Source organism: Oncorhynchus clarkii, chromosome 25 (genome assembly GCF_045791955.1).
Source record: "Oncorhynchus clarkii lewisi isolate Uvic-CL-2024 chromosome 25, UVic_Ocla_1.0, whole genome shotgun sequence".
Lineage (NCBI taxonomy): Eukaryota > Metazoa > Chordata > Actinopteri > Salmoniformes > Salmonidae > Oncorhynchus > Oncorhynchus clarkii.
The window spans coordinates 43417917-43443796 of NC_092171.1; the positions used below are offsets into that span (position 1 = coordinate 43417917).

General features: G+C 46.6%; 1 protein-coding gene across 2 annotated transcripts in view; it reads right to left on the reverse strand.

Moving 5' to 3' along the window:
* The window catches only part of LOC139383553 (papilin-like), an 89112-nt gene that overhangs the window by 27645 nt on the left and 35587 nt on the right, over positions 1-25880 (reverse strand). For both annotated transcript variants that reach the window (XM_071128132.1, XM_071128131.1), the window contains exons 4-10: positions 17274-17334; positions 15291-15393; positions 14836-14966; positions 10659-10782; positions 9274-9354; positions 7309-7481; positions 3745-3868 (exon numbers count right to left, since the gene is read on the reverse strand). In XM_071128132.1, the coding sequence (XP_070984233.1) occupies positions 3745-3868; positions 7309-7481; positions 9274-9354; positions 10659-10782; positions 14836-14966; positions 15291-15393; positions 17274-17334 (797 nt within the window). The remainder of the gene's footprint in view (positions 1-3744; positions 3869-7308; positions 7482-9273; positions 9355-10658; positions 10783-14835; positions 14967-15290; positions 15394-17273; positions 17335-25880) is intronic.

Below are 25880 nucleotides of genomic sequence, written 5' to 3' on the forward strand. Positions count from 1 at the left end.
CGACTTTTGAGGGATTTTAGATTTGTTTAAAAAAATCTGAATTGTTTTTTTACTAAATTTATATCAACAGATTGAAATTATTAGGGTTGCTGATTAAAAGTTTTTTTTAGGAGTTGATTTAACTTATCGTGCATATACATTGATTTGATTAAAACGTATGATTAATGATTTGAGGTACAGTGGAATTATCATTAGGTTTGGTTTATAGTTCACGTTTGAGTTTCTGAATCAATGTAGTGTAAATGAATACTAAGTGTTTTTGTGTTTTCTTCGGGAAAATGTATATTTCGCTGTCTCTCTCTGGAATGTGTCCAGGGAATATACTCTTGGGGAGAGTGAGTGAAATTGGGGCACTCACCACATTGGGATTGTAATGAGTTTTTATTTTCTGACTTTTCATTACACACACAAATTCTTTTGATAAAGGAATGTTCTGGGAACATGGAAATATGAAAATGTTTGGAACTAGTTGATTATTGTTTGCAAATTGTTTCATATAGTGCAAAACACTGCTTTGGAGGGTTTTGTATGACCTATGACCTTCTGATGACTTTCCATTGTGGCTTGATCACCCGCATTGGAAAGCCATTTGGAAAATAAATGTATGGTCATTTGTAATACTGCTTTCAAAATAATTTGTGTAATTGGTAAATATGTTTCTTAATCCATATTTGTAATTTGGACCAGTGTGAAGAGGGCATTGCTTTTAACTAAGGGTATGCTGCTTTAAGTCTATTTTCCTATGACCAAAGGGGTTCAATCATTTTTCTTTGTGGAGTGTTTTTTTTCTTCAGTTTAGTGATTTTAATTTGATTAGGTTAGCTGACATTTTGTTTTACATTACTCTCATACGGAGAGATGTGTGTAAAACATGGGGGAGGATTCAGTTTTTTGAGGGTTTGAATTGAAGTTATGCAACTTAAGTGATATGTGAATGAGTGTATTGTATTGTTGAGTGTATTGTATTGTTGAGTGTATTGTATTGTTGAGTGTATTGTATTGTTGAGTGTATTGTATTGTTGAGTGTATTGTATTGTTGAGTGTATTGTATTGTTGAGTGTATTGTATTGTTGAGTGTATTGTATTGTTGAGTGTATTGTATTGTTGAGTGTATTGTATTGTATTGTGTTTGTTCTGTTATATTCTGGAGGGGTATAGGTCTAATTTCTTGATCCTGGGCTCTACGATGGAGTTGACAGTGAGATGGGGAGTATAAACCAATTTGAAAGAATAGTTTCAATAGAATGTTTTGATATTCTCTGTGAAATATGTTTAGATATGTGTATTAAGAATAATTGGTAAAAGTAATCATTTATCATGTAGTTAATGAACTGAACTAAACTGTTGTTCTGATCTGTTCTTTCGAGGTTATCATGAAGGGTGACATCAGACGGTATCTTAATGCATGGAAGAGATAATTTGGACCGAATGGTGTGTGTACCTCAAAACCCCCTCTAACTGGCTGAAGAAGAGAGACAAAGGCATTGAAGGAGGCTTTCCTAACCACTTCTACCGAGAGAAAAGAACCAAGCCAGAAATTGGTGTACAGTATCAGCTCTAAGCTATCAACTGCTTTTCTTTCATGGTTCTGTCATACTGTGAGAGTCCACTTGGAGTGATCATGGAGAAAGATCTGTTCTAACATTTTCTTATGATGCTGGTATGTTGGTTGACGAATGGACAAGACATGAGTGGTAAAGATGAGACATTGAAATTGGGACATTATCATGGGCCGTCCACTTTGAACTGTAAAGCTATTTGAAGGAAAACGAAGATGCCAGAAGATGCCGTGCCTGAGAGGGGGGGGGGGTTTAATCAAACTGTGCCATTAAAATTGTTTATACTTTTGTGGTATCAGATTGATTGAAGAGGTCTACACCATGTAAATTGTAGTAATTTAGATTAAGAATGCATTGAGATACTGATCTGTATTAAAATCATGATTAAAAAAGTTAATAGTAGAATTATGGGATAATTATACTGTATGTAAATCTGCTAATATTGATGTGTGTTAAATTGAGGTTTTTACTTTGAGTGATAAGACAAATTTGAATCACTGAGGAGTGCTAAATATTCTAAATATTGGTTTGATAAATAGTTGGGTTGTTACTTATGATTTGGAATATGAATTATTTCAATGACCTATTCTCTATTCCTAAGTATATTTCTGAGCATGAGTACTTAGAGGGATGTCTGTCCTATATGTTGTGAGGAGGCCTGTGTTTAGACACTGGTTCTCATGTAACTTAAAGAGCATAAATATGTTATGTTTTTATTTTCCTCAAATTGATTATTCTGTGTTATTAGACATGTGCAAGGTTGTCTTGTAGAATAAAGGTTGTTGTAATCTTAGTTTCAGAAGGGAGAAAGCTTACATATAAGCTAAGGTATTTGACATTGAGGGGATTTGAATTTTAAAATATTGAGTATGTTACTATTCTGATTCTTCAAAAGGGACTGAGTCCCTTGAGAGGGGCATGTTAGGGAAGATTCAGAATTTGTTGGTAACATATGTAAGATGTTTTATATTCATCAAATGTGTGTAAGTTACTTCTCATCAGAATGGTATTTTTGTGTAATTCTGTGGTGAGGTTGCAGTTATCTGTTCTATGTCAAAACTAAGTTGCCTGGGCCGCTGAGAGGGGAGAGGTCAAAGTGTCATCATGTGTAAACATATCTTTCACTCTCTACCTTTCCCATAGTGGGGAAAGGAAGGTTGCAGTGTCTGGAATCATTCTATGCTCCCTCTTATGTTGTTTCTATCTTAACCTATAGCCTCACCCTCCTCTCCGTGAGCTTGTCCAGGAGGTTGTATTTAGAGTTGGTTGCATCTAAATGACAATTTGATATATGCCTGTTGATTTGGAGGATTGGTTTATGGTTCTGGGGTTTGGGAAAGGAGACAAAGCTGAATGATGAATTATGTCTATGCTGTCTTATCCTGTGTGTGTGTCTTTACTATAAAGGACCTCATTTGAAATGTGGAAGGGGCTCTCAGAGAATTCACTGAGAGACACTGAATTTATCTGAGAGTCACAGGGTTGTGATAGAGCTCATATAATTAAAGATGGACTTTTATAACTAACTCTAACTTGTGTGTGTGGTTTGCTCCCATGATTTGGTAAATAGAGGAAATTTCCACGACAGGTGACAGATTAAAGTAAGGTGACAGATTAAAGTAAGGTGACAGATTCAAGTAAGGTGACAGATTCAAGTGAGGTGACATTAGATTAAAGTAAGGTTACAGATTAAAGTAAGGTTACAGATTAAAGTAAGGTATTAGATTAAAATAAGGTTACATTAGATTAAAGTGAGGTGACATTAGATTAAAATAAATTGACATTAGATTAAATAAAGTGACATTAAATTAAATAAGGTGACATTAGATTAAAGTAAGGTGACATTAGATTAAAGTAAGGTGACATTAGATTAAAGTAAGGTGACATTAGATTAAAATAAAGTGACATTAGATTAAAGTAAGGTGGCATTAGATTAAAGTAAAGTGACATTAGATTAAAGTAAGGCGACATTAGATTAAAGTAAAGTGACATTAGATTAAAATAAGGTGACGTTATAGTAAAGAGGGACTAGGGTTGCAAAATTAGAGTCAATTTCCTGCTTGGAAGATTCCGGATTTCCTGCTTATTCCCTCCTGATTCCGGGATTTTTTTAAATGTAATTTCTGAAAAACCTGGGAATTTGGGGAAAGTAAGCAAAATATTGCAACCCCAGAAGGACACGTACCTGATCCACACTCTCTGCTGCAGGTAGACCAGGAGCCGAAGCTCCAGTAGTATCCCTCTCTGGACCGACCGTTAGGGAGGTAGTACTCGTACTCTACTCCCTGGTTATGTTCCTGGATGATCAACTGAGGGGGGAGAGAAAGAGAGAAACACATCAAAACCTCTACCTTTATTTAATTTGACTGAGTACAGAGAAAGACAGAGAGACACAGACAGCAAACAGACCTGGGATCAGACTACAACAGACCTGGGATCAGACTACAACAGACCTGAGACCAGACTACAACAGACCTGGGATCAGACAGCAACAGACCTGAGACCAGACTACAACAGACCTGGGATCAGACTACAACAGACCTGGGATCAGACTACAACAGACCTGAGACCAGACTACAACATACCTGGGATCAGACAGCAACAGACCTGAGACCAGACTACAACAGACCTGGGATCAGACTACAACAGACCTGGGATCAGACTACAACAGACCTGGGATCAGACTACAACAGACCTGGGACCAGACTACAACAGACCTGAGACCAGACTACAACAGACCTGGGATCAGACTACAACAGACCTGGGGTCAGACTACAACAGACGTGGGATCAGACTACAACAGACCTGGGATCAGACAGCAACAGACCTGAGACCAGACTACAACAGACCTGGGATCAGACTACAACAGACCTGGGATCAGACTACAACAGACCTGAGACCAGACTACAACAGACCTGGGATCAGACTACAACAGACCTGAGACCAGACTACAACAGACCTGAGACCAGACTACAACAGACCTGGGACCAGACTACAACAGACCTGGGACCAGACTACAACAGACCTGGGATCAGACTACAACAGACCTGGGATCAGACCTGAGACCAGACTACAACAGACCTGGGGGGGGTCGGTTTGATCTGAGTGGGCATTCTATGAGTGATCAGAGTGATCTGAGTGGGCATTCTATGTTACATGTCTAGTTTGTCTAGTTCTATGTTTGGCCTGATATGGTTCTCAATCAGAGGCAGGTGTTCTCGTCATTGTCTCTCTGTATTAGGCTTTCTCGATTTTAGTGTTACGTTTATTTGTTTTTGTATTTGATCGTGTTTACTTTGTTTGAACCAGTTGCATCTCTAGGGGCGCTATTTCATTTTTGGATAAAAAACGTTCCCGTTTTAAGCGCAATATTTTGTCACGAAATGCTCGACTCTCTGAAGTTTCAGAATCTGCAAAGATTTTGTCTGTAAGTGCCCCAGAACTCATTCTACAGGCGAAACCAAGATGATACGTCAAACAGGAAATGAGCAGAATTTCTGAAGCTCTGTTTTCTAATGTCTCCTTATATGGCTGTGAATGCGACAGGAATAAGCTTAGACCTTCTGCCGTTTCCCCAAGATGTCGGCAGCATTGTGACGTATTTGTAGGCATATCATTGGAAGATTGACCATAAGAGACTACATTTTCCAAGTGTCCGCCTGGTGTCCTGCGTCGAAACTGGTGCGCAAAGCCAGGTGCAAGTATTTTTCCATTTGATTGAGAGGAGAAACCATGCTTCCACGAACGATATATCATCGAAGAGATATGTGAAAAACACCTTGAGGATTGATTCTAAACAACGTTTGCCATGTTTTCAGTCGATATTATGGAGTTAATTTGGAAAAAAGTTCGCGTTTTGAGGACTGAATTTTCGGGTTTTTTTGGTAGCCAAATGTGATGTACAAAACGGAGCTATTTCTAATACACAAAGAATCTTTTTGGAAAAACTGAGCATTTGCTATCTAACTGAGAGTCTCCTCATTGAAAACATCCGAAGTTCTTCAAAGGTAAATGATTTTATTTGAAGGCTTTTATGTTTTTGTTGAAATGTTGAGTGCTGGATGCTAACGCTAATGCTAACGCTAAATGCTACGCTAGCTAGCTACTTTTACACAAATGATTGTTTTCCTATGGTTGAGAAGCATATTTTGAAAATCTGAGATGACAGTGTTGTTTACAAAAGGCTAAGCTTGAGAGATGGCATATTTATTTCATTTCATTTGCGATTTTCATGAATAGTTAACGTTGCGTTATGGTAATGAGCTTGAGTCTGTATTCACGATCCCGGATCCGGGATGGGGAGATCAGAAAGGTTAAACATGGATCGCAATAGCCACGCCGCATTTTGGTCTGACTCTCTTTCCCATACAGAAAACCCTTACAGAATCACCCACCACAACAGGACCAAGCGGCGTGGTAACGGGCAACAGCAACAGCGGCGCAAAGAGGAATGGACTTGGGACGATGTATTGGACGGCAAGGGTTGCTACACATGGGAGGAGATCCTGGCGGGAAAGGATCGCCTTCCATGGGAACAGGTGGAGGCAGCTAGGAGAGCAGAGGCAGCCGGAGAGAGGAGCCGGCGATATGAGGGAACACGGCTGGCAAGGAAGCCCGAGAGGCAGCCCCAAAAATGTATTGGGGGGGGGCTCACAGGGAGTATGGCTACGCCAGGTAGGAGACCTGCGCAATCTTCCTGTGCTTACCGGGGGGCGAGAGAGACCGGGCAGGCACCGTGTTATGCCTTGGTGCGCACAGTGTCTCCAGTGCGGGGGCTGGTGCGGTACATACCAGCTCAGCGTATCGGCCTGGGCTAGAGTGAGCGTCGAGCCAAGTGCCATGAAGCCGGCTCTACGCATCTGGTCCCCACCCTGACCATAGTTTGCTTTGTATGTTTCTATGTTTTGGTTGGTCAGGGTGTGATCTGAGTGGGCATTCTATGTTACATGTCTAGTTTGTCTAGTTCTATGTTTGGCCTGATGGTTCTCAATCGGAGGCAGGTGTTCGTCATTGTCTCTGATTGGGAACCATATTTAGGTAGCCTGATTGGTGTTGGGTTTTGTGGGTGATTGTCCTTGTTCTGTCGCTGTGTTACTTTGCACCAGTATTAGGCTGTTTCGGTTTTAGTGTTACGTTTATTTGTTTTTGTATTTGATCGTGTTTACTTTGTTTGATTAAACATGGATCGCAATAGCCACGCCGCATTTTGGTCCGACTCTCTTTCCCATACAGAAAACCGTTACAGACCTCTTTTTGTGTTGTTGTGATTTTTATATTTTCATAACAATTGTCAGGAACCATGAGTACATACATACAAAATGAAATTACAACCCCCCCCCCAGATCATTAGAGACAGAAGGACTAGAGTTCAGTCACAGATCATTACAGACAGAAGGACTAGAGTTCAGAGTCACAGATCATTACAGACAGAAGGACTAGAGTTCAGTCACAGATCATTACAGACAGAAGGACTAGAGTTCAAAGTCACAGATCATTACAGACAGAAGGACTAGAGTTCAGAGTCACAGATCATTACAGACAGAAGGACTAGAGTTCAGTCACAGATCATTACAGACAGAAGGACTAGAGTTCAGAGTCACAGATCATTATAGACAGAAGGACTAGAGTTCAGTCACAGATCATTACAGACAGAAGGACTAGAGTTCAGAGTCACAGATCATTAGAGATAGAAGGACTAGAACCTAATCCCCCCCCCCCCCAAGGAACTAAAGGATCAACTGACTCTGACCTCTATAACCAGCGGCTCGGTGGTGGGTCCACGACCGATGATGGTCTCAGGAGTCATCTCTCCCTCAGCCCCTCTCTGGTAGTATAGCATGGTGCCAGCTACTGGAGTGGTCCTAGAGAACTCAATCACCCAGTGGCCGTTCAGGTAGTACTCACCACGCAGGTTCTTAACGGCTGGTGAAACAGACACAGACAGACAGAGACAGACAGACAGAGACAAAGACAGGCAGACACAGAGACAAGCAGAGACAAAGACAGGCAGACACAGAGACAGGCAGAGACACAGACAGACAGAGACAGACAGACAGAGACAAAGACAGGCAGACACAGAGACAGGCAGAGACAAAGACAGGCAGACACAGAGACAGGCAGAGACAAAGACAGGCAGACACAGACAGAGACGGCAGAGACAGGCAGAGAGAGAGACAGACAGAGACAAAGACAGGCAGACACAGAGACAGGCAGAGACAAAGACAGGCAGACACAGACAGAGACGGCAGAGACAGGCAGAGAGAGAGACAGACAGAGACAAAGACAGGCAGACGCAGAGACAGACAGAGACAAAGACAGGCAGACACAGAGACAGGCAGAGACAAAGACAGGCAGACACAGACAGAGACGGCAGAGACAGGCAGAGAGAGAGACAGGCAGAGAGAGAGACAGGCAGACACAGAGACAGGCAGAGACAAAGACAGGCAGACACAGACAGAGACGGCAGAGACAGGCAGAGAGAGAGACAGGCAGAGACAAACAGAGACAGGCAGAGACAGAGACAGGCAGAGACAAACAGAGACAGACAGAGACAAAGACAGGCAGACACAGACAGAGACGGGCAGAGACAGACAGAGACAGAGACAGGCAGAGATGGGCAGAGACAGGCAGAGATAGAGACAGGCAGAGATGGGCAGAGACAGGCAGAGATAGACAGACAGACACAAACACAGACAGACACAGCGAGAGACAGAGAGAGACAGACAGAGACAGACAGAGACACAGACAGACAGAGACAGACACAGACACAGAGTTCGGAGTCACAGATCATTAGAGACAGAAGGACTAGAGTTCAGAGTCACAGATCATTAGAGACAGAAGGACTAGAGTTCAGAATTACAGATCATTAGAGACAGAAGGACTAGAGTTCAGAGTCACAGATCATTACAGACAGAAGGACTAGAGTTCAGAGACAGAAGAGACAGAAGGACTAGAGTTCAGAGTCACAGATCATTAGAGACAGAAGGACTAGAGTTCAGTCACAGATCATTAGAGACAGAAGGACTAGAGTTCAGAGTGACAGATCATTATAGACAGAAGGACTAGAGTTCAGAGTCACAGATCATTACAGACAGAAGGACTAGAGTTCAGTCACAGATCATTACAGACAGAAGGACTAGAGTTCAGTCACATATCATTATAGACAGAAGGACTAGAGTTCAGTCACAGATCATTACAGACAGAAGGACTAGAGTTCAGAGTCACAGATCATTACAGACAGAAGGACTAGAGTTCAGAGTCACAGATCATTACAGACAGAAGGACTAGAGTTCAGTCACAGATCATTATAGACAGAAGGACTAGAGTTCAGTCACAGATCATTACAGACAGAAGGACTAGAGTTCAGAGTCACAGATCATTACACCACCATAGAACACAGCTTTTCTGGTACAACTGTCCTATTGCCATCTCATGTCCTGTCATCTCTAGCCCAGTCATCCAAGGAATTAAAGACTCGCCCGGGCAGTTAGGGACTCACCCAGGCAGTTAGGGACTCACCTGGGCAGTTAGGGACTCACCCAGGCAGTTAGGGATTTACCCGGGCAGTTAGGGATCCGCCCGGACAGTTAGGGACCTGGGCAGTTAGGGACTCACCCGGGCAGTTAGGGACTCACCCAGGCAGTTAGGGACTCACCCAGGCAGTTAGGGACTCACCCAGGCAGTTAGGGACTCACCCGGGCAGTTAGGGACTCACCCAGGTAATTACGAGTGGCAACAGTCTCTCTGATCTGGATGGAGGTGGCTCCCACAGGGATGATAAACACCTGGTTATAGCCTGGGAGGGAGGAGAACAGGAGAGATAAAACACCTGGTTATAGCCTGGGAGGGAGGGAGGAGAACAGGAGAGATAAAACACCTGGTTATAGCCTGGGAGGGAAGAGAACAGGAGAGATAAAACACCTGGTTATAGCCTGGGAGGGAAGAGAACAGGAGACATAAAACACCTGGTTATAGCCTGGGAGGGAAGAGAACAGGAGAGATAAAACACCTGGTTATAGCCTGGGAGGGAAGAGAACAGGAAACATAAAACACCTGGTTATAGCCTGGAAGGGAAGAGAACAGGAGAGATAGAACAGGTGGTTATAGCCTGGGAGGGAAGAGAACAGGAGAGATAAAACACCTGGTTATAGCCTGGGAGGGAAGAGAACAGGAGAGATAAAACACCTGGTTATAGCCTGGGAGGGAGGAGAACAGGAGAGATAAAACACCTGGTTATAGCCTGGGAGGGAGGAGAACAGGAGAGATAAAACACCTGGTTATAGCCTGGGAGGGAAGAGAACAGGAGAGATAAAACACCTGGTTATAGCCTGGGAGGGAAGAGAACAGGAAACATAAAACACCTGGTTATAGCCTGGGAGGGAAGAGAACAGGAGAGATAAAACACCTGGTTATAGCCTGGGAGGGAAGAGAACAGGAGAGATAAAACACCTGGTTATAGCCTGGGAGGGAAGAGAACAGGAGAGATAAAACACCTCGTTATAGCCTGGGAGGGAGGAGAACATGAGAGATAAAACACCTGGTTATAGCCTGGGAGGGAGGAGAATAGGAAAGATAAAACACCTGGTTATAGCCTGGGAGGGAAGAGAACAGGAGAGATAAAACACCTGGTTATAGCCTGGCAGGGAGGAGAACAGGAGAGATAAAACACCTGGTTATAGCCTGGGAGGGAAGAGAACAGGAGAGATAAAACACCTGGTTATAGCCTGGGAGGGAGGAGAACAGGAGAGATAAAACACCTGGTTATAGCCTGGGAGGGAAGAGAACAGGAGAGTTAAAACACCTGGTTATAGCCTGGGAGGGAAGAGAACAGGAGAGATAAAACACCTGGTTATAGCCTGGGAGGGAAGAGAACAGGAAACATAAAACACCTGGTTATAGCCTGGGAGGGAAGAGAACATGAGAGATAGAACAGGTGGTTATAGCCTGGGAGGGAAGAGAACAGGAAACATAAAACACATCAGTGGACATGAAGAGTCGATACCTGGAGAGATGCTATGTTAACACACTGATGTACAGAGAGTGGGCTGTAACGGGAGCTCTATCCACGGATCCTGCGGTGAAGAGGTAAGAGAACTGTACCTTTGGGCAGGTTGGTCATGCTGAAGGTGCTCCTGACAGGGTAGCAGGACTGTCCGTTGCCCCCACACTGCAGACAGGGGTCCTCCTTCTGGGGGGATTCCAGCATGTTGTCACAGCCCAGACGCTACGGGGGGGGGGGGGGGGGGGGGGGAATAGGGACATGGGTTAGAGCAGGCCTCTCCGACCCTGTTCCTGGAGAGCTACCCTCCTGTAGGTTTACACCAGGCCTCTCCAACCCTGTTCCTGGAGAGATACCCTCCTGTAGGTTTACACCAGGTCTCTATGACCCTGTTCCTGGAGAGCTATCCTCCTGTAGGTTTTCGCTCCAAACCTAATCTAACACACCTGATTCTAACAATTAGCTGGTTGATAAACTGGGGTTGGAGTGAAAACCTACAGGAGGGTATCTCTCCAGCAACAGGGTTCTCTGGAAGGAGAGAGAGATACTAGGTCTGGAAGGAGAGAGAGATACTAGGTCTGGAAGGAGAGAGAGATACTAGGTCTGGAAGGAGAGAGAGATACTAGGTCTGGAAGGAGAGAGATACTAGGTCTGGAAGGAGAGAGATACTAGGTCTGGAAGGAGAGAGAGATACTAGGTCTGGAAGGAGAGAGAGAAACTAGGTCTGGAAGGAGAGAGAGATACTAGGTCTGGAAGGAGAGAGAGATACTAGGTCTGGAAGGAGAGAGATACTAGGTCTGGAAGGAGAGAGAGATACTAGGTCTGGAAGGAGAGAGATACTAGGTGTGGAAGGAGAGAGAGATACTAGGTCTGGAAGGAGAGAGAGATACTAGGTCTGGAAGGAGAGAGAGATACTAGGTCTGGAAGGAGAGAGATACTAGGTCTGGAAGGAGAGAGATACTAGGTCTGGAAGGAGAGAGATACTAGGTCTGGAAGGAGAGAGATACTAGGTCTGGAAGGAGAGAGAGATCCTAGGTCTGGAAGGAGAGAGAGATACTAGGTCTGGAAGGAGAGATAGATACTAGGTCTGGAAGGAGAGAGAGATCCTAGGTCTGGAAGGAGATAGAGATACTAGGTCTGGAAGGAGAGAGAGATACTAGGTCTGGAAGGAGAGAGAGATACTAGGTCTGGAAGGAGAGAGAGATACTAGGTCTGGAAGGAGATAGAGATACTAGGTCTGGAAGGAGAATGATTCTAGGTCTGGAAGGAGAGAGAGATACTAGGTCTGGAAGGAGATAGAGATACTAGGTCTGGAAGGAGAGAGAGATACTAGGTCTGGAAGGAGAGAGAGATACTAGGTCTGGAAGGAGAGAGAGATACTAGGTCTGGAAGGAGAAAGAGATACTAGGTCTGGAAGGAGAGAGAGATACTAGGTCTGGAAGGAGAGAGAGATACTAGGTCTGGAAGGAGAGAGAGATACTAGGTCTGGAAGGAGAGATATACTAGGTCTGGAAGGAGAGAGATACTAGGTCTGGAAGGAGAGAGAGATACTAGGTCTGGAAGGAGAGAGAGAGATACTAGGTCTGGAAGGAGAGAGAGATACTAGGTCTGGAAGGAGAGAGATACTAGGTCTGGAAGGAGAGAGATACTAGGTCTGGAAGGAGAGAGAGATACTAGGTCTGGAAGGAGAGAGAGATACTAGGTCTGGAAGGAGAGAGATACTAGGTCTGGAAGGAGAGAGATACTAGGTCTGGAAGGAGAGAGAGATACTAGGTCTGGAAGGAGAGAGAGATACTAGGTCTGGAAGGAGAGAGAGATACTAGGTCTGGAAGGAGAGAGAGATACTAGGTCTGGAAGGAGAGAGATATACTAGGTCTGGAAGGAGAGAGGGAAACTAGGTCTGGAAGGAGAGAGGGAAACTAGGTCTGGAAGGAGAGAGATTCTAGGTCTGGAAGGAGAGAGAGATACTAGGTCTGGAAGGAGATAGAGATACTAGGTCTGGAAGGAGAAAGAGATACTAGGTCTGGAAGGAGAGAGAGATACTAGGTCTGGAAGGAGAGAGAGATACTAGGTCTGGAAGGAGAGAGAGATTTTAGGTCTGGAAGGAGAGAGAGATACTAGGTCTGGAAGAAGAGAGATTCTAGGTCTGGAAGGAGAGAGAGATCCTAGGTCTGGAAGGAGAGAGAGATTTTAGGTCTGGAAGGAGAGAGAGATACTAGGTCTGGAAGAAGAGAGATTCTAGGTCTGGAAGGAGAGAGAGATCCTAGGTCTGGAAGGAGAAAGAGATACTAGGTCTGGAAGGAGAGAGAGAAAGTAGGTCTGGAAGGAGAGAGGGAAACTAGGTCTGGAAGGAGAGAGATACTAGGTCTGGAAGGAGAGAGATACTAGGTCTGGAAGGAGAGAGAGATACTAGGTCTGGAAGGAGAGAGAGATTCTAGGTCTGGAAAGAGAGAGAGATACTAGGTCTGGAAGGAGAGAGAGATACTAGGTCTGGAAGGAGAGAGAGATTCTAGGTCTGGAAGGAGAGAGAGATACTAGGTCTGGAAGAAGAGAGATTCTAGGTCTGGAAGGAGAGAGAGATCCTAGGTCTGGAAGGAGAGAGAGATTCTAGGTCTGGAAGGAGAGAGAGATACTAGGTCTGGAAGGAGATAGAGATACTAGGTCTGGAAGGAGAGAGATACTAGGCCTGGGAAAGTATTTGAGTAGCTGTGAAGATCTTATCAGTGGGATTCAGGAAGACAAGAAAGCTGTCACACAACTCAATACAGGTTTAAGTTAGAGGGAATCTGAAGTTAGAGGGAAACTGAAGTTAGAGGGAAACTGAAGTTATAAGAAATAGGGAAACTGAAGTTAGAGGGAAACTGAAGTTAGAGGGAAACTGAAGTTATAAGAAATAGGGAAACTGAAGTTAGAGGGAAACTGAAGTTAGAGGGAAACTGAAGTTATAAGAAATAGGGAAACTGAAGTTAGAGGGAAACTGAAGTTAGAGGGAAACTGAAGTTAGAGGGAAACTGAAGTTGTAGAGAAACTGAAGTTAGAGGGAAACTGAAGTTAGAGGGAAACTGATGTTAGAGGGAAACTGAAGTTATAAGAAATAGGGAAACTGAAGTAAGAGGGAAACTGAAGTTAGAGGGAAACTGAAGTTAGAGGGAAACTGATGTTAGAGGGAAACTGAAGTTAGAGGGAAACTGATGTTAGAGGGAAACTGAAGTTATAAGAAATAGGGAAACTGAAGTTAGAGGGAAACTGAAGTTAGAGGGAAACTGAAGTTATAAGAAATAGGGAAACTGAAGTTAGAGGGAAACTGAAGTTATAAGAAATAGGGAAACTGAAGTTAGAGGGAAACTGAAGTTAGAGGGAAACTGAAGTTAGAGGGAAACTGAAGTTAGAGGGAAACTGATGTTAGAGGGAAACTGAAGTTATAAGAAATAGGGAAACTGAAGTAAGAGGGAAACTGAAGTTAGAGGGAAACTGAAGTTATAAGAAATAGGGAAACTGAAGTTAGAGGGAAACTGAAGTTAGAGGGAAACTGAAGTTATAAGAAATAGGGAAACTGAAGTTAGAGGGAAACTGAAGTTAGAGGGAAACTGAAGTTATACGAAATAGGGAAACTGAAGTTAGAGGGAAACTGAAGTTAGAGGGAAACTGATGATGAGGGAAACTGAAGTTGTAAAGAAACTGAAGTTAGAGGGAAACTGAAGTTAGAGGGAAACTGATGTTAGAGGGAAACTGAAGTTAGAGGGAAACTGAAGTTAGAGGGAAACTGAAGTTAGAGGGAAACTGAAGTTAGATGGAAACTGAAGTTAGAGGGAAACTGAAGTTGTAGAGAAACTGAAGTTAGAGGGAAACTGAAGTTAGAGGGAAACTGATGTTAGAGGGAAACTGAAGTTAGAGGGAAACTGAAGTTAGAGGGAAACTGAAGTTAGAGGGAAACTGAAGTTAGAGGGAAACTGAAGTTAGAAGGAAACTGAAGTTAGAGGGAAACTGAAGTTAGAGGGAAACTGAAGTCAGAGTGAAACTGAAGTTAGAGGGAAACTGAAGTTAGAGGGAAACTGAAGTTAGAGGGAAACTGAAGTTAGAGGGAAACTGATGTTAGAGGGAAACTGATGTTAGAGGTCAGAGTGAAATTGATGAATTGAGTGAAAGTGTTGATAAGTTCCATCCAAACCCCCCCCCCCCCCCCCCCCCCCTCGATAATCACAATGCCCTTCTGTTATTAAGCCTCAAGTTTAATCCTACCTCACACACACACACACACACGAACACACACACACCTACCTTACAGACTCCATCAACACAGACATCCTTCCTCCCGGGGTGGCAGGGCGTGCCGTCGGCCACAGCTGTCCTGTGGCGGTAGAAGAAGTTCTCTCCTCTGGGCATACAGTTCAGCTCACACAGGTTGTCAGCTGGTGGGAAACACAAACACACCTTTAGTTCACCCTTCTTCACCTGGAATTTGCATAACATTACCAGTAATATATTCCAGTGGTCTGCTGAACATTTCTGTTATTATTATACAGTCTTTACCAAACGTTATTACCAAACGTTATACAGTCATTACCAAACGTTATACAGTCATTACCAAACGTTATACAGTCTTTACCAAACATTATACAGTCATTACCAAACGTTATACAGTCTTTACCAAACGTTATACAGTCTTTTTCCTGACTCACCTCCATAGTATGGGAGCTGTATAAAGCCCCGGCCCTCAGGCCCTCCTGACTCACCTCCATAGTATGGGAGCCATTTGTATCGTTTTCCCTGGAAGTCAGATCCATCAAACTGAGAACACTGCTCCTCTCTGAAGTCCCGAGATCCCTCTGGGCAATCCTGGGTGATACACAGGGAGAGGTAATGGGGTAAGGGGTAATTAGAGGGGTAATTAGAAGTCAGGGCATAGGCCGACAGAGAGTAGATTACTGTATAACACCCTGTTGGTTCTTTCCTGTCAGTGATATGAACTGAACATAAAAGATATGGTTTATTCCCAAAGATGAACAACTGAGTCGTTCTGCCAATTCGCTGCCTTTGAAGAAGTGTACCCTGGTCACCTAATTTGAATATTTTGTCATAAAGAGGACATGTTCAACTTAATGTAAAAAAAAAGTTTTCCCATCTCAAGAGGTTAAACAAAAAAAGTGTTATAGTAAGTAACTAATTAGTGCCAAATAAAATAACAGGGTTGACCGTAACAGGGTTGACCGTAACAGGGTTGACCGTAACAGGGTTGACAGTAACAGGGTTGACCGTAACAGGGTTGACCATGACAGCGTTGACAGTAACAGGGTTGACCGTAACAGGGTTGACCATAACAGGGTTGACCACGACAGCGTTGACAGTAACAGGGTTGACCGTAACAGGGTTGACCGTAACAGGGTTGACCGTAACAGGGTTGACAGTAACAGAGTTGACCGTAACAGGGTTGACCGTAACAGGGTTGACCATGACAGCGTTGACAGTAACAGGGTTGACCGTACCAGGGTTGACCGTAACAGGGTTGACCGTAACAGGATTGACCGTAACAGGGTTGACCGTAACAGGGTTGACAGTAACAGGGTTGACAGTAACAGGGTTGACCGTAACAGGGTTGACCGTAACAGGGTTGACAGTAACAGGGTTGACCGTAACAGGGTTGACCGTAACAGGGTTGACAGTAACAGGGTTGACAGTAACAGGGTTGACCGTAACAGGGTTGAACGTAACAGGGTTGACAGTAACAGGGTTGACCGTAACAGGGTTGACAGTAACAGGGTTGACAGTAACAGGGTTGACAGTAACAGGGTTGAGAGAGAGAGAGAGCTACACCAACAGTATTAGACTGAGAGAGAGCTACACCAACAGTAATAGACAGAGAGAGCTACACCAACAGTAATAGACTGAGAGAGAGCTACACCAACAGTAATAGACGGAGAGAGCTACACCAACAGTAATAGACAGAGAGAGCTACACCAACAGTAATAGACTGAGAGAGAGCTACACCAACAGTAATAGACTGAGAGAGAGCTACACCAACAGTAATAGACTGAGAGAGAGCTACACCAACAGTAATAGACTGAGAGAGCTACACCAACAGTAATAGACTGAGAGAGAGCTACACCAACAGTATTAGACTGAGAGAGAGCTACACCAACAGTAATAGACTGAGAGAGCTACACCAACAGTAATAGACTGAGAGAGAGTTACACCAACAGTAATAGACAGAGAGAGCTACACCAACAGTAATAGACTGAGATAGAGTTACACCAACAGTAATAGACTGAGAGAGAGTTACACCAACAGTAATAGACAGAGAGAGCTACACCAACAGTAATAGACTGAGAGAGAGCAACACCAACAGTAATAGACTGAGAGAGAGCAACACCAACAGTAATAGACTGAGAGAGAGCTACACCAACAGTAATAGACTGAGAGAGAGCTACACCAACAGTAATAGACTGAGAGAGCAACACCAACAGTAATAGACTGAGAGAGCTACACCAACAGTAATAGACTGAGAGAGAGCTACACCAACAGTAGTAGACTGAGAGAGAGCAACACCAACAGTAATAGACGGAGAGAGAGCAACACCAACAGTAATAGACTGAGAGAGTTACACCAACAGTAATAGACTGAGAGAGTTACACCAACAGTAATAGACAGAGAGTTACACCAAGATGAATAGTCTGTGAGAGAACGTTTTTGGGGATTTGGGGAATTAGCATGTTGTTTACCTGGATATTACAGGAGCTGTAGGACTTGTCTGGTCCCACACAGTTATTCCCTCCGTCAGTCCTGTAACACGGATTAAAGGTCAGAGGTTATTCATGGTTTAAAGACAGGATAAAGATTAGAGCTAATTCATCAGTTATCTGGTCCCAGATCTGTTCTGTCTTGCCAATACATGTTCGGCATGACAACATCCTGGAAGTTGGCAAAACAGCATAAACAGACCTGGGACCAGGCTACAATCAGTGGGCTCAGAGCGCCAAGGCGGAACTTTCCCCTAGGTACAGACCTAGGATCAGCTTCATCAACCCTAACCTTAAGCTAAACTGACCCTGGATCAGCATTTGGGGGCAAGGCAACTTCGCCCTCTTAACTGGGAGAGAGAGATTACAGAGATAATTACACGATGAAGATAATGTAGTCATTAAGGCTGACCTTTCACCTACATCAGTACACAGTGAAGCGTTCACGCCAAATTACACCCTATTCCCTACGTAGTGCACTACTTTCAATCACAGCTCTATGGGTCCTGGTCAAAAGTAGTGCCCTATAAAAGGAATAGGGTACCATTTGGTACACAGTCCCTACAAGAGCGTTTGGCTTCCTGCAGTATGTACAGCAGAGGAGGCTGGTGGGAGGAGCTATAGGAGGACGGGCTCGTTGTAATGGCATACATGGAACTTGTGTCAAACGAAACGGAAACCACACGTTTGACTCCGTTCCGTTGATTCCGTTCCAGCCGTTACATGGAGCCTGTCCTCCTATAGCTCCTCCCACCAGCCTCCGCTGATGTACAGGAAGTGTAGGGTGAAGTTGCCCCTCCGCGCTGATCCTGGGTCAGGTCCTCTCCCAGTCTCCTTTTCACCTTTTTGAATCTAAAAAATATATATTTGTATTTAAGTTTTAACAATAACTATTGCACAGAAACATAAGATGTAGTTTATACGCCCCCCCCCAGCCAACATCCTACCCCCTTAACGCCTCTGAACAGACCTAACTAACTAAGTGGGTAGTTGGGTATTGGTCTGCTATATGAGGGGACCCTACAAATTCATACAAATTCATACAAATCCATTCCTTTTCACCTCATTTTTTCACTTGATTTACTTAACAAAAGGCACATCTCAATACGTGGACCAGGTATAACATGACATGGCACAAGTGGGGGGGGGCTTTATTGTTCACGCAAGCATTGTGATGACATCACATCTGACCATCAGTCCAACTCCTTCAATGTCCAACCTCCTTGAATGCCCAACCTCCTTGAATGTCTAACCTCCTTGAATGTCCAACCTCCTTGAATGTCCAACCTCCTTGAATGTCCAATCTCCTTGAATGTCCCATCTCCTTCAATGTTCCATCTCCTTCAATGTCCAATCTCCTTCAATGTCCAATCTCCTTGAATGTCCCATCTCCTTCAATGTCCAATCTCCTTGAATGTCCCATCTCCTTGAATGTCCCATCTCCTTGAATGTCCAATCTCCTTCAATGTCCAATCTCCTTCAATGTCCAATCTCCTTCAATGTCCAATCTCCTTGAATGTCCCATCTCCTTGAATGTCCAATCTCCTTCAATGTCCAATCTCCTTCAATGTCCAATCTCCTTGAATGTCCAATCTCCTTGAATGTCCCATCTCCTTGAATGTCCCATCTCCTTACAATGTCCCATCTCCTTCAATGTCCCATCTCCTTGAATGTCCCATCTCCTTGAAGTGTGCAGTTGTGTAATGTGATGTTAAAAACATATTTAGTGTGTGTACTTGACTCTATTTATACTTGAGGAAAAAGTTCAAAAATCACTGGATGACATCTGGAGGATAGGGGGGGTTAGGGGGAAGGGAAGCTAATCCTAGATCTGCACCAAAGGGAAATTCCCTGGAGCCCACACAAGTTGGTGTTGGTAAGAGCTGCTATTCAGAGGGTGGTGTTGGTAAGAGCTGCTATTCAGAGGGTGGTGTTGGTAAGAGCTGCTATTCAGAGGGTGGTGTTGGTAAGAGCTGCTATTCAGAGGGTGGTGTTGGTAAGAGCTGGTATTCAGAGGGTGGTGTTGGTAAGAGCTGCTATTCAGAGGGTGGTGTTGGTAAGAGCTGGTATTCAGAGGTTGGTGTTGGTAAGAGCTGGTATTCAGAGGGTGGTGTTGGTAAGAGCTGCTATTCAGAGGGTGGTGTTGGTAAGAGCTGGTATTCAGAGGGTGGTTTTGGTAAGAGCTGGTATTCAGAGGGTGGTGTTGGTAAGAGCTGCTATTCAGAGGGTGGTGTTGGTAAGAGCTGGTATTCAGAGAGTGGTGTTGGTAAGAGCTGGTATTCAGAGGTTGGTGTTGGTAAGAGCTGGTATTCAGAGGGTGGTGTTGGTAAGAGCTGCTATTCAGAGGGTGGTGTTGGTAAGAGCTGCTATTCAGAGGGTGGTGTTGGTAAGAGCTGCTATTCAGAGGGTGGTGTTGGTAAGAGCTGCTATTCAGAGGGTGGTGTTGGTAAGAGCTGCTATTCAGAGGGTGGTGTTGGTAAGAGCTGCTATTCAGAGGGTGGTGTTGGTAAGAGCTGGTATTCAGAGGGTGGTGTTGGTAAGAGCTGCTATTCAGAGGGTGGTGTTGGTAAGAGCTGGTATTCAGAGGTTGGTGTTGGTAAGAGCTGGTATTCAGAGGGTGGTGTTGGTAAGAGCTGCTATTCAGAGGGTGGTGTTGGTAAGAGCTGGTATTCAGAGGGTGGTGTTGGTAAGAGCTGGTATTCAGAGGGTGGTGTTGGTAAGAGCTGCTATTCAGAGGGTGGTGTTGGTAAGAGCTGGTATTCAGAGAGTGGTGTTGGTAAGAGCTGGTATTCAGAGGTTGGTGTTGGTAAGAGCTGGTATTCAGAGGGTGGTGTTGGTAAGAGCTGGTATTCAGAGGGTGGTGTTGGTAAGAGCTGGTATTCAGAGGGTGGTGTTGGTAAGAGCTGGTATTCAGAGGGTGGTGTTGGTAAAAGCTGGTATTCAGAGGGTGGTGTTGGTAAGAGCTGGTATTCAGAGGGTGGTGTTGGTAAGAGCTGGTATTCAGAGGGTGGTGTTGGTAAGAGCTGGTATTCATAGGGTGGTGTTGGTAAGAGCTTTCCCTTCAGACCTGTGTTCTATCAATAACAAGGTGTTTAGCCAGGCTTGTTATGCCTGAGACTAAATACCAGACATGTCCCATCTTTATGATTCCACAAGTAAGAGCCTGAAGCTGGAACGCGTAAGAGAGGGGAGGGAAAGGGGGATACCTAGTCAGTTGTACAACTGAATGCATTCAACTGAAATGTGTATTCCTGCATTTAACCCAACCCCTCTGAATCAGAGAGGTGCGGGGGGCTGCCATTTTCGACATCCACGTCGTCGGTGCCTGGGGAACAGTGGGTTAACTGCCTTGCTCAGGGGCAGAACAACAGATTTTTACATTGTCAGCTCGGGATTCAATCCAGCAACCATTCGGTTACTGGCCCAATGCTCTAACCACTAGGCTAGTGTTATGTCTCCATGATGAGTTCAATCCTGATCCCTGGTCAACAGTAGAGCTCTAATGTCCCTGGTCAACAGTAGAGCTCTAATGTCCCTGGTCAACAGTAGAGCTCTATGATCCCTGGTCGACAGTAGAGCTCTATGATCCCTGGTCAACAGTAGAGCTCTAATGTCCCTGGTCAACAGTAGATCTTTTATGACCCTGGTCAACAGTAGAGCTCTATGATCCCTGGTCAACAGTAGAGCTCAATGATCCCTGGTCAACAGTAGAGCTCTATGATCCCTGGCCAACAGTAGAGCTCAATGATCCCTGGTCAACAGTAGAGCTTATATGACCCTGGTCAACAGTAGAGCTCTATGATCCCTGGTCAACAGTAGAGCTCTATGATCCCTGGTCAACAGTAGAGCTCCATGATCCCTGGTTGACAGTAGAGCTCTATGGGTCCTGGTCGACAGTAGAGCTCTATGATCCCTGGTCAACAGTAGAGCTCAATGATTCCTGGTCAACAGTAGAGCTTTTATGACCCTGGTCAACAGTAGAGCTCTATGATCCCTGGTCAACAGTAGAGCCCTATGATCCCTGGTCAACAGTAGAGCTCTATGATCCCTGGTCAACAGTAGAGCTCTATGATCCCTGGTCAACAGTAGAGCCCTATGATCCCTGGTCAACAGTAGAGCTCTAATGTCCCTGGTCAATAGTAGAGCTCTATGATCCCTGGTCAACAGTAGAGCTCTATGATCCCTGGTCAACAGTAGAGCTCTAATGTCCCTGGTCAACAGTAGAGCTTTTATGACCCTGGTCAACAGTAGAGCTCTATGATCCCTGGTCAACAGTAGAGCTCTATGATCCCTGGCCAACAGTAGAGCTCAATGATCCCTGGTCAACAGCAGAGCTTTTATGACCCTGGTCAACAGTAGAGCTCTATGATCCCTGGTCAACAGTAGAGCTCTATGATCCCTGGTCAACAGTAGAGCTCCATGATCCCTGGTTGACAGTAGAGCTCTATGGGTCCTGGTCGACAGTAGAGCTCTATGATCCCTGGTCAACAGTAGAGCTTTTATGACCCTGGTCAACAGTAGAGCTCTATGATCCCTGGTCAACAGTAGAGCCCTATGGGCCCTGTTCAACAGTAGAGCTCTAAGGGCCCTGGTCAACAGTAGAGCTCTATGATCCCTGGCCAACAGTAGAGCTCAATGATCCTTCCTGTTGGCCCTGTCCGGGGGTGTCCTTGGATGGGGCCACAGTGTCTCCTGACCCCTCCTGTCTCAGCCTCCAGTAATTATGCTGCAGTAGTTTATGTGTTGGGGGGCTAGGGTCAGTTTGTTATATCTGGAGTACTTCTCCTGTCCTATTCGGTGTCCTGTGTGAATCTAAGTGTGCGTTCTCTAATTCTCTCCTTCTCTCTTTCTCTCTCTCGGAGGACCTGAGCCCTAGGACCATGCCCCAGGACTACCTGACATGATGACTCCTTGCTGTCCCCAGTCCACCTGGCTGTGCTGCTGCTCCAGTTTCAACTGTTCTGCCTTGTTATTATTCGACCATGCTGGTCATTTATGAACATTTGAACATCTTGGCCATGTTCTGTTATAATCTCCACCCGGCACAGCCAGAAGAGGACTGGCCATCCCACATATGCTCTCTCTAATTCTCTCTTTCTTTCTCTCTCTCGGAGGACCTGAGCCATAGGACCATGCCCCAGGAATACCTGACATGATGACTCCTTGCTGTCCCCAGTCCACCTGACTGTGCTGCTGCTCCAGTTTCAACTATTCTGCCTTATTATTATTCGACCATGCTGGTCATTTATGAACATTTGAACATCTTGACCATGTTTTGTTATAATCTCCACCCGGCACAGCCAGAAGAGGACTGGCCACCCCACATAGCCTGGTTCCTCTCTAGGTTTCTTCCTAGGTTTTGGCCTTTCTAGGGAGTTTTTCCTAGCCACCGTGCTTCTACACCTGCATTGCTTGCTGTTTGGGGTTTTAGGCTGGGTTTATGTACAGCACTTTGAGATATCAGCTGATGTACGAAGGGCTATATAAATAAATTTGATTTGATTTGATTTGATCCCTGGTCAACAGTAGAGCTTTTATGACCCTGGTCAACAGTAGAGCTCTATGATCCCTGGTCAACAGTAGAGCTCTAAGGGCCCTGGTCAACAGTAGAACTCTATGAAACCTGGTCAACAGTAGAGCCCTATGGGCCCTGGTCAACAGTAGAGCTCTATGAAACCTGGTCAACAGTAGAGCCCTATGGGCCCTGGTCAACAGTAGAGCCCTATGGGCCCTGGTCAACAGTGGAGCCCTATGGGCCCTGGTCAACAGTAGAGCCCTATGGGCCCTGGTCAACAGTAGAGCCCTATGGGCCCTGGTCAACAGTAGAGCCCTATGGGCCCTGGTCAACAGTAGAGCTCTATGGGCCGTGGTCTAAAGTAGAGCTCTATGATCCCTGGTCAACAGTAGAGCTATAAGGGCCCTGGTCAACAGTAGAGCTCTATGATCCCTGGTCAACAGTAGAGCTCTAAGGGCCCTGGTCAACAGTAGAGCCCTATGGGCCCTGGTCTAAAGTAGGGCACTAAACAGGGAATAGGGAGCCATTTGGGACGTATCCTAAGTGTTATTCACTTCACCCAGGCTCAGACTATACTCCTCCTCCTCCCTTTCTGTTTGAACAACATGGTAACTGTCGGCAACATGGTAACTGTCGGCAACACGGTAACTGTCGGCAACACGGTAACTGTCGGCAACACGGTAACTGTCGGCAACACGGTAACTGTCGGCAACACGGTAACTGTCGGCAACACGGTAACTGTCGGCAACACGGTAACTGTTGGCAACATGGTAACTGGTATCTGTGAAGGGAACATTGACGCATACTGTAATAGGGTGCAGGAGGAGTTCAAGTCAAAAGAGTGATGTGGTCTAATAATTGAAGATAGGTACTGGACAGGCTGACTAATGTTCCTGACGAGACACAACACAACAGACCAGGTGGACGGTAGCCTCAGGAAGTAGCAATGCACCAGCTGGGGGAGGCAGGTAGCACGGAGGCTGGGTGCACCAGTTGGGGGGAGGCAGGTAGCACGGAGGCTGGGTGCACCAGTTGGGGGGAGGCAGGTAGCATGGAGGCTGGGTGCACCAGTTGGGGGAGGCAGGTAGCATGGAGGCTGGGTGCACCAGCAGGGGGAGGCAGGTAGCACAGAGGCTGGGTGTACCAGCTGGGGGGAGGCAGGTAGCACTGAGGCTGGAATGGGTGTAAGAGTTGGGGGAGGCAGGTAGCACGGAGGCTGGACTGGGTGTACCAGTTGGGGGAGGCAGGTAGCACGGAGGCTGGGTGCACCAGCTGGGGGGAGGCAGGTAGCACGGAGGTTGGACTGGGTGTACCAGCTGGGGGGAGGCAGGTAGCATGGAGGCTGGGTGTACCAGCTGGGTTGAGGCAGGTAGCATGGAGGCTGGACTGGGTGTACCAGCTGGGTGGAGGCAGGTAGCATGGAGGCTGGGTGCACCAGCTGGGGGAGGCAGGTAGCACGGAGGCTGGACTGGTTGTACCAGCTGGGTGGAGGCAGGTAGCATGGAGGCTGGACTGGGTGTACCAGTTGGGGGAGGCAGGTAGCACGGAGGCTGGATTGGGTGTACCAGTTGGGGGAGGCAGGTAGCATGGAGGCTGGGTGTACCAGCTGGGGGGAGGCAGGTAGCACGGAGGCTGGGTGCACCAGTTGGGGGAGGCAGGTAGCATGGAGGCTGGGTGCACCAGCTGGGGGTGGCAGGTAGCACAGAGGCTGGGTGTACCAGCTGGGGGGAGGCAGGTAGCACGGAGGCTGGACTGGGTGTACCAGTTGGGGGAGGCAGGTAGCACGGAGGCTGGACTGGGTGTACCAGTTGGGGGAGGCAGGTAGCACGGAGGCTGGACTGGGTGTATCAGCTGGGGGAGACAGGTAGCACGGAGGCTGGGTGCACCAGTTGGGGGAGGCAGGTAGCATGTAGGCTGGGTGTACCAGCTGGTGGAGGCAGGTAGCATGGAGGCTGGGTGCACCAGCTGGGGGAGGCAGGTAGCATGGAGGCTGGACTGGGTGTACCAGCTGGGGGAGGCAGGTAGCATGGAGGCTGGACTGGGTGTACCAGCTGGGTGGAGGCAGGTAGCATGGAGGCTGGGTGTACCAGCTAGGTGGAGGCAGGTAGCATGGAGGCTGGACTGGGTGTACCTGCTGGGTGGAGGCAGGTAGCATGGAGGCTGGGTGCACCAGCTGGGGGAGGCAGGTAGCACGGAGGCTGGACTGGTTGTACCAGCTGGGTGGAGGCAGGTAGCATGGAGGCTGGACTGGGTGTACCAGTTGGGGGAGGCAGGTAGCACGGAGGCTGGATTGGGTGTACCAGTTGGGGGAGGCAGGTAGCACGGAGGCTGGACTGGTTGTACCAGCTGGGTGGAGGCAGGTAGCATGGAGGCTGGACTGGGTGTACCAGTTGGGGGAGGCAGGTAGCACGGAGGCTGGATTGGGTGTACCAGCTGGGGGGAGGCAGGTAGCACGGAGGCTGGGTGCACCAGTTGGGGGAGGCAGGTAGCATGGAGGCTGGGTGCACCAGCTGGGGGAGGCAGGTAGCACAGAGGCTGGGTGTACCAGCTGGGGGGAGGCAGGTAGCACGGAGGCTGGACTGGGTGTACCAGTTGGGGGAGGCAGGTAGCACGGAGGCTGGACTGGGTGTACCAGTTGGGGGAGGCAGGTAGCACGGAGGCTGGGTGCACCAGCTGGGGGGGAGGCAGGTAGCACGGAGGTTGGACTGGGTGTACCAGCTGGGGGGAGGCAGGTAGAACGGAGGCTGGACTGGGTGTATCAGCTGGGGGAGACAGGTAGCACGGAGGCTGGGTGTACCAGTTGGGGGAGGCAGGTAGCATGGAGGCTGGGTGTACCAGCTGGTGGAGGCAGGTAGCATGGAGGCTGGGTGCACCAGCTGGGGGAGGCAGGTAGCATGGAGGCTGGACTGGGTGTACCAGCTGGGGGAGGCAGGTAGCATGGAGGCTGGACTGGGTGTACCAGCTGGGTGGAGGCAGGTAGCATGGAGGCTGGGTGTACCAGCTGGGTGGAGGCAGGTAGCATGGAGGCTGGGTGTACCAGCTGGGTGGAGGCAGGTAGCATGGAGGCTGGGTGC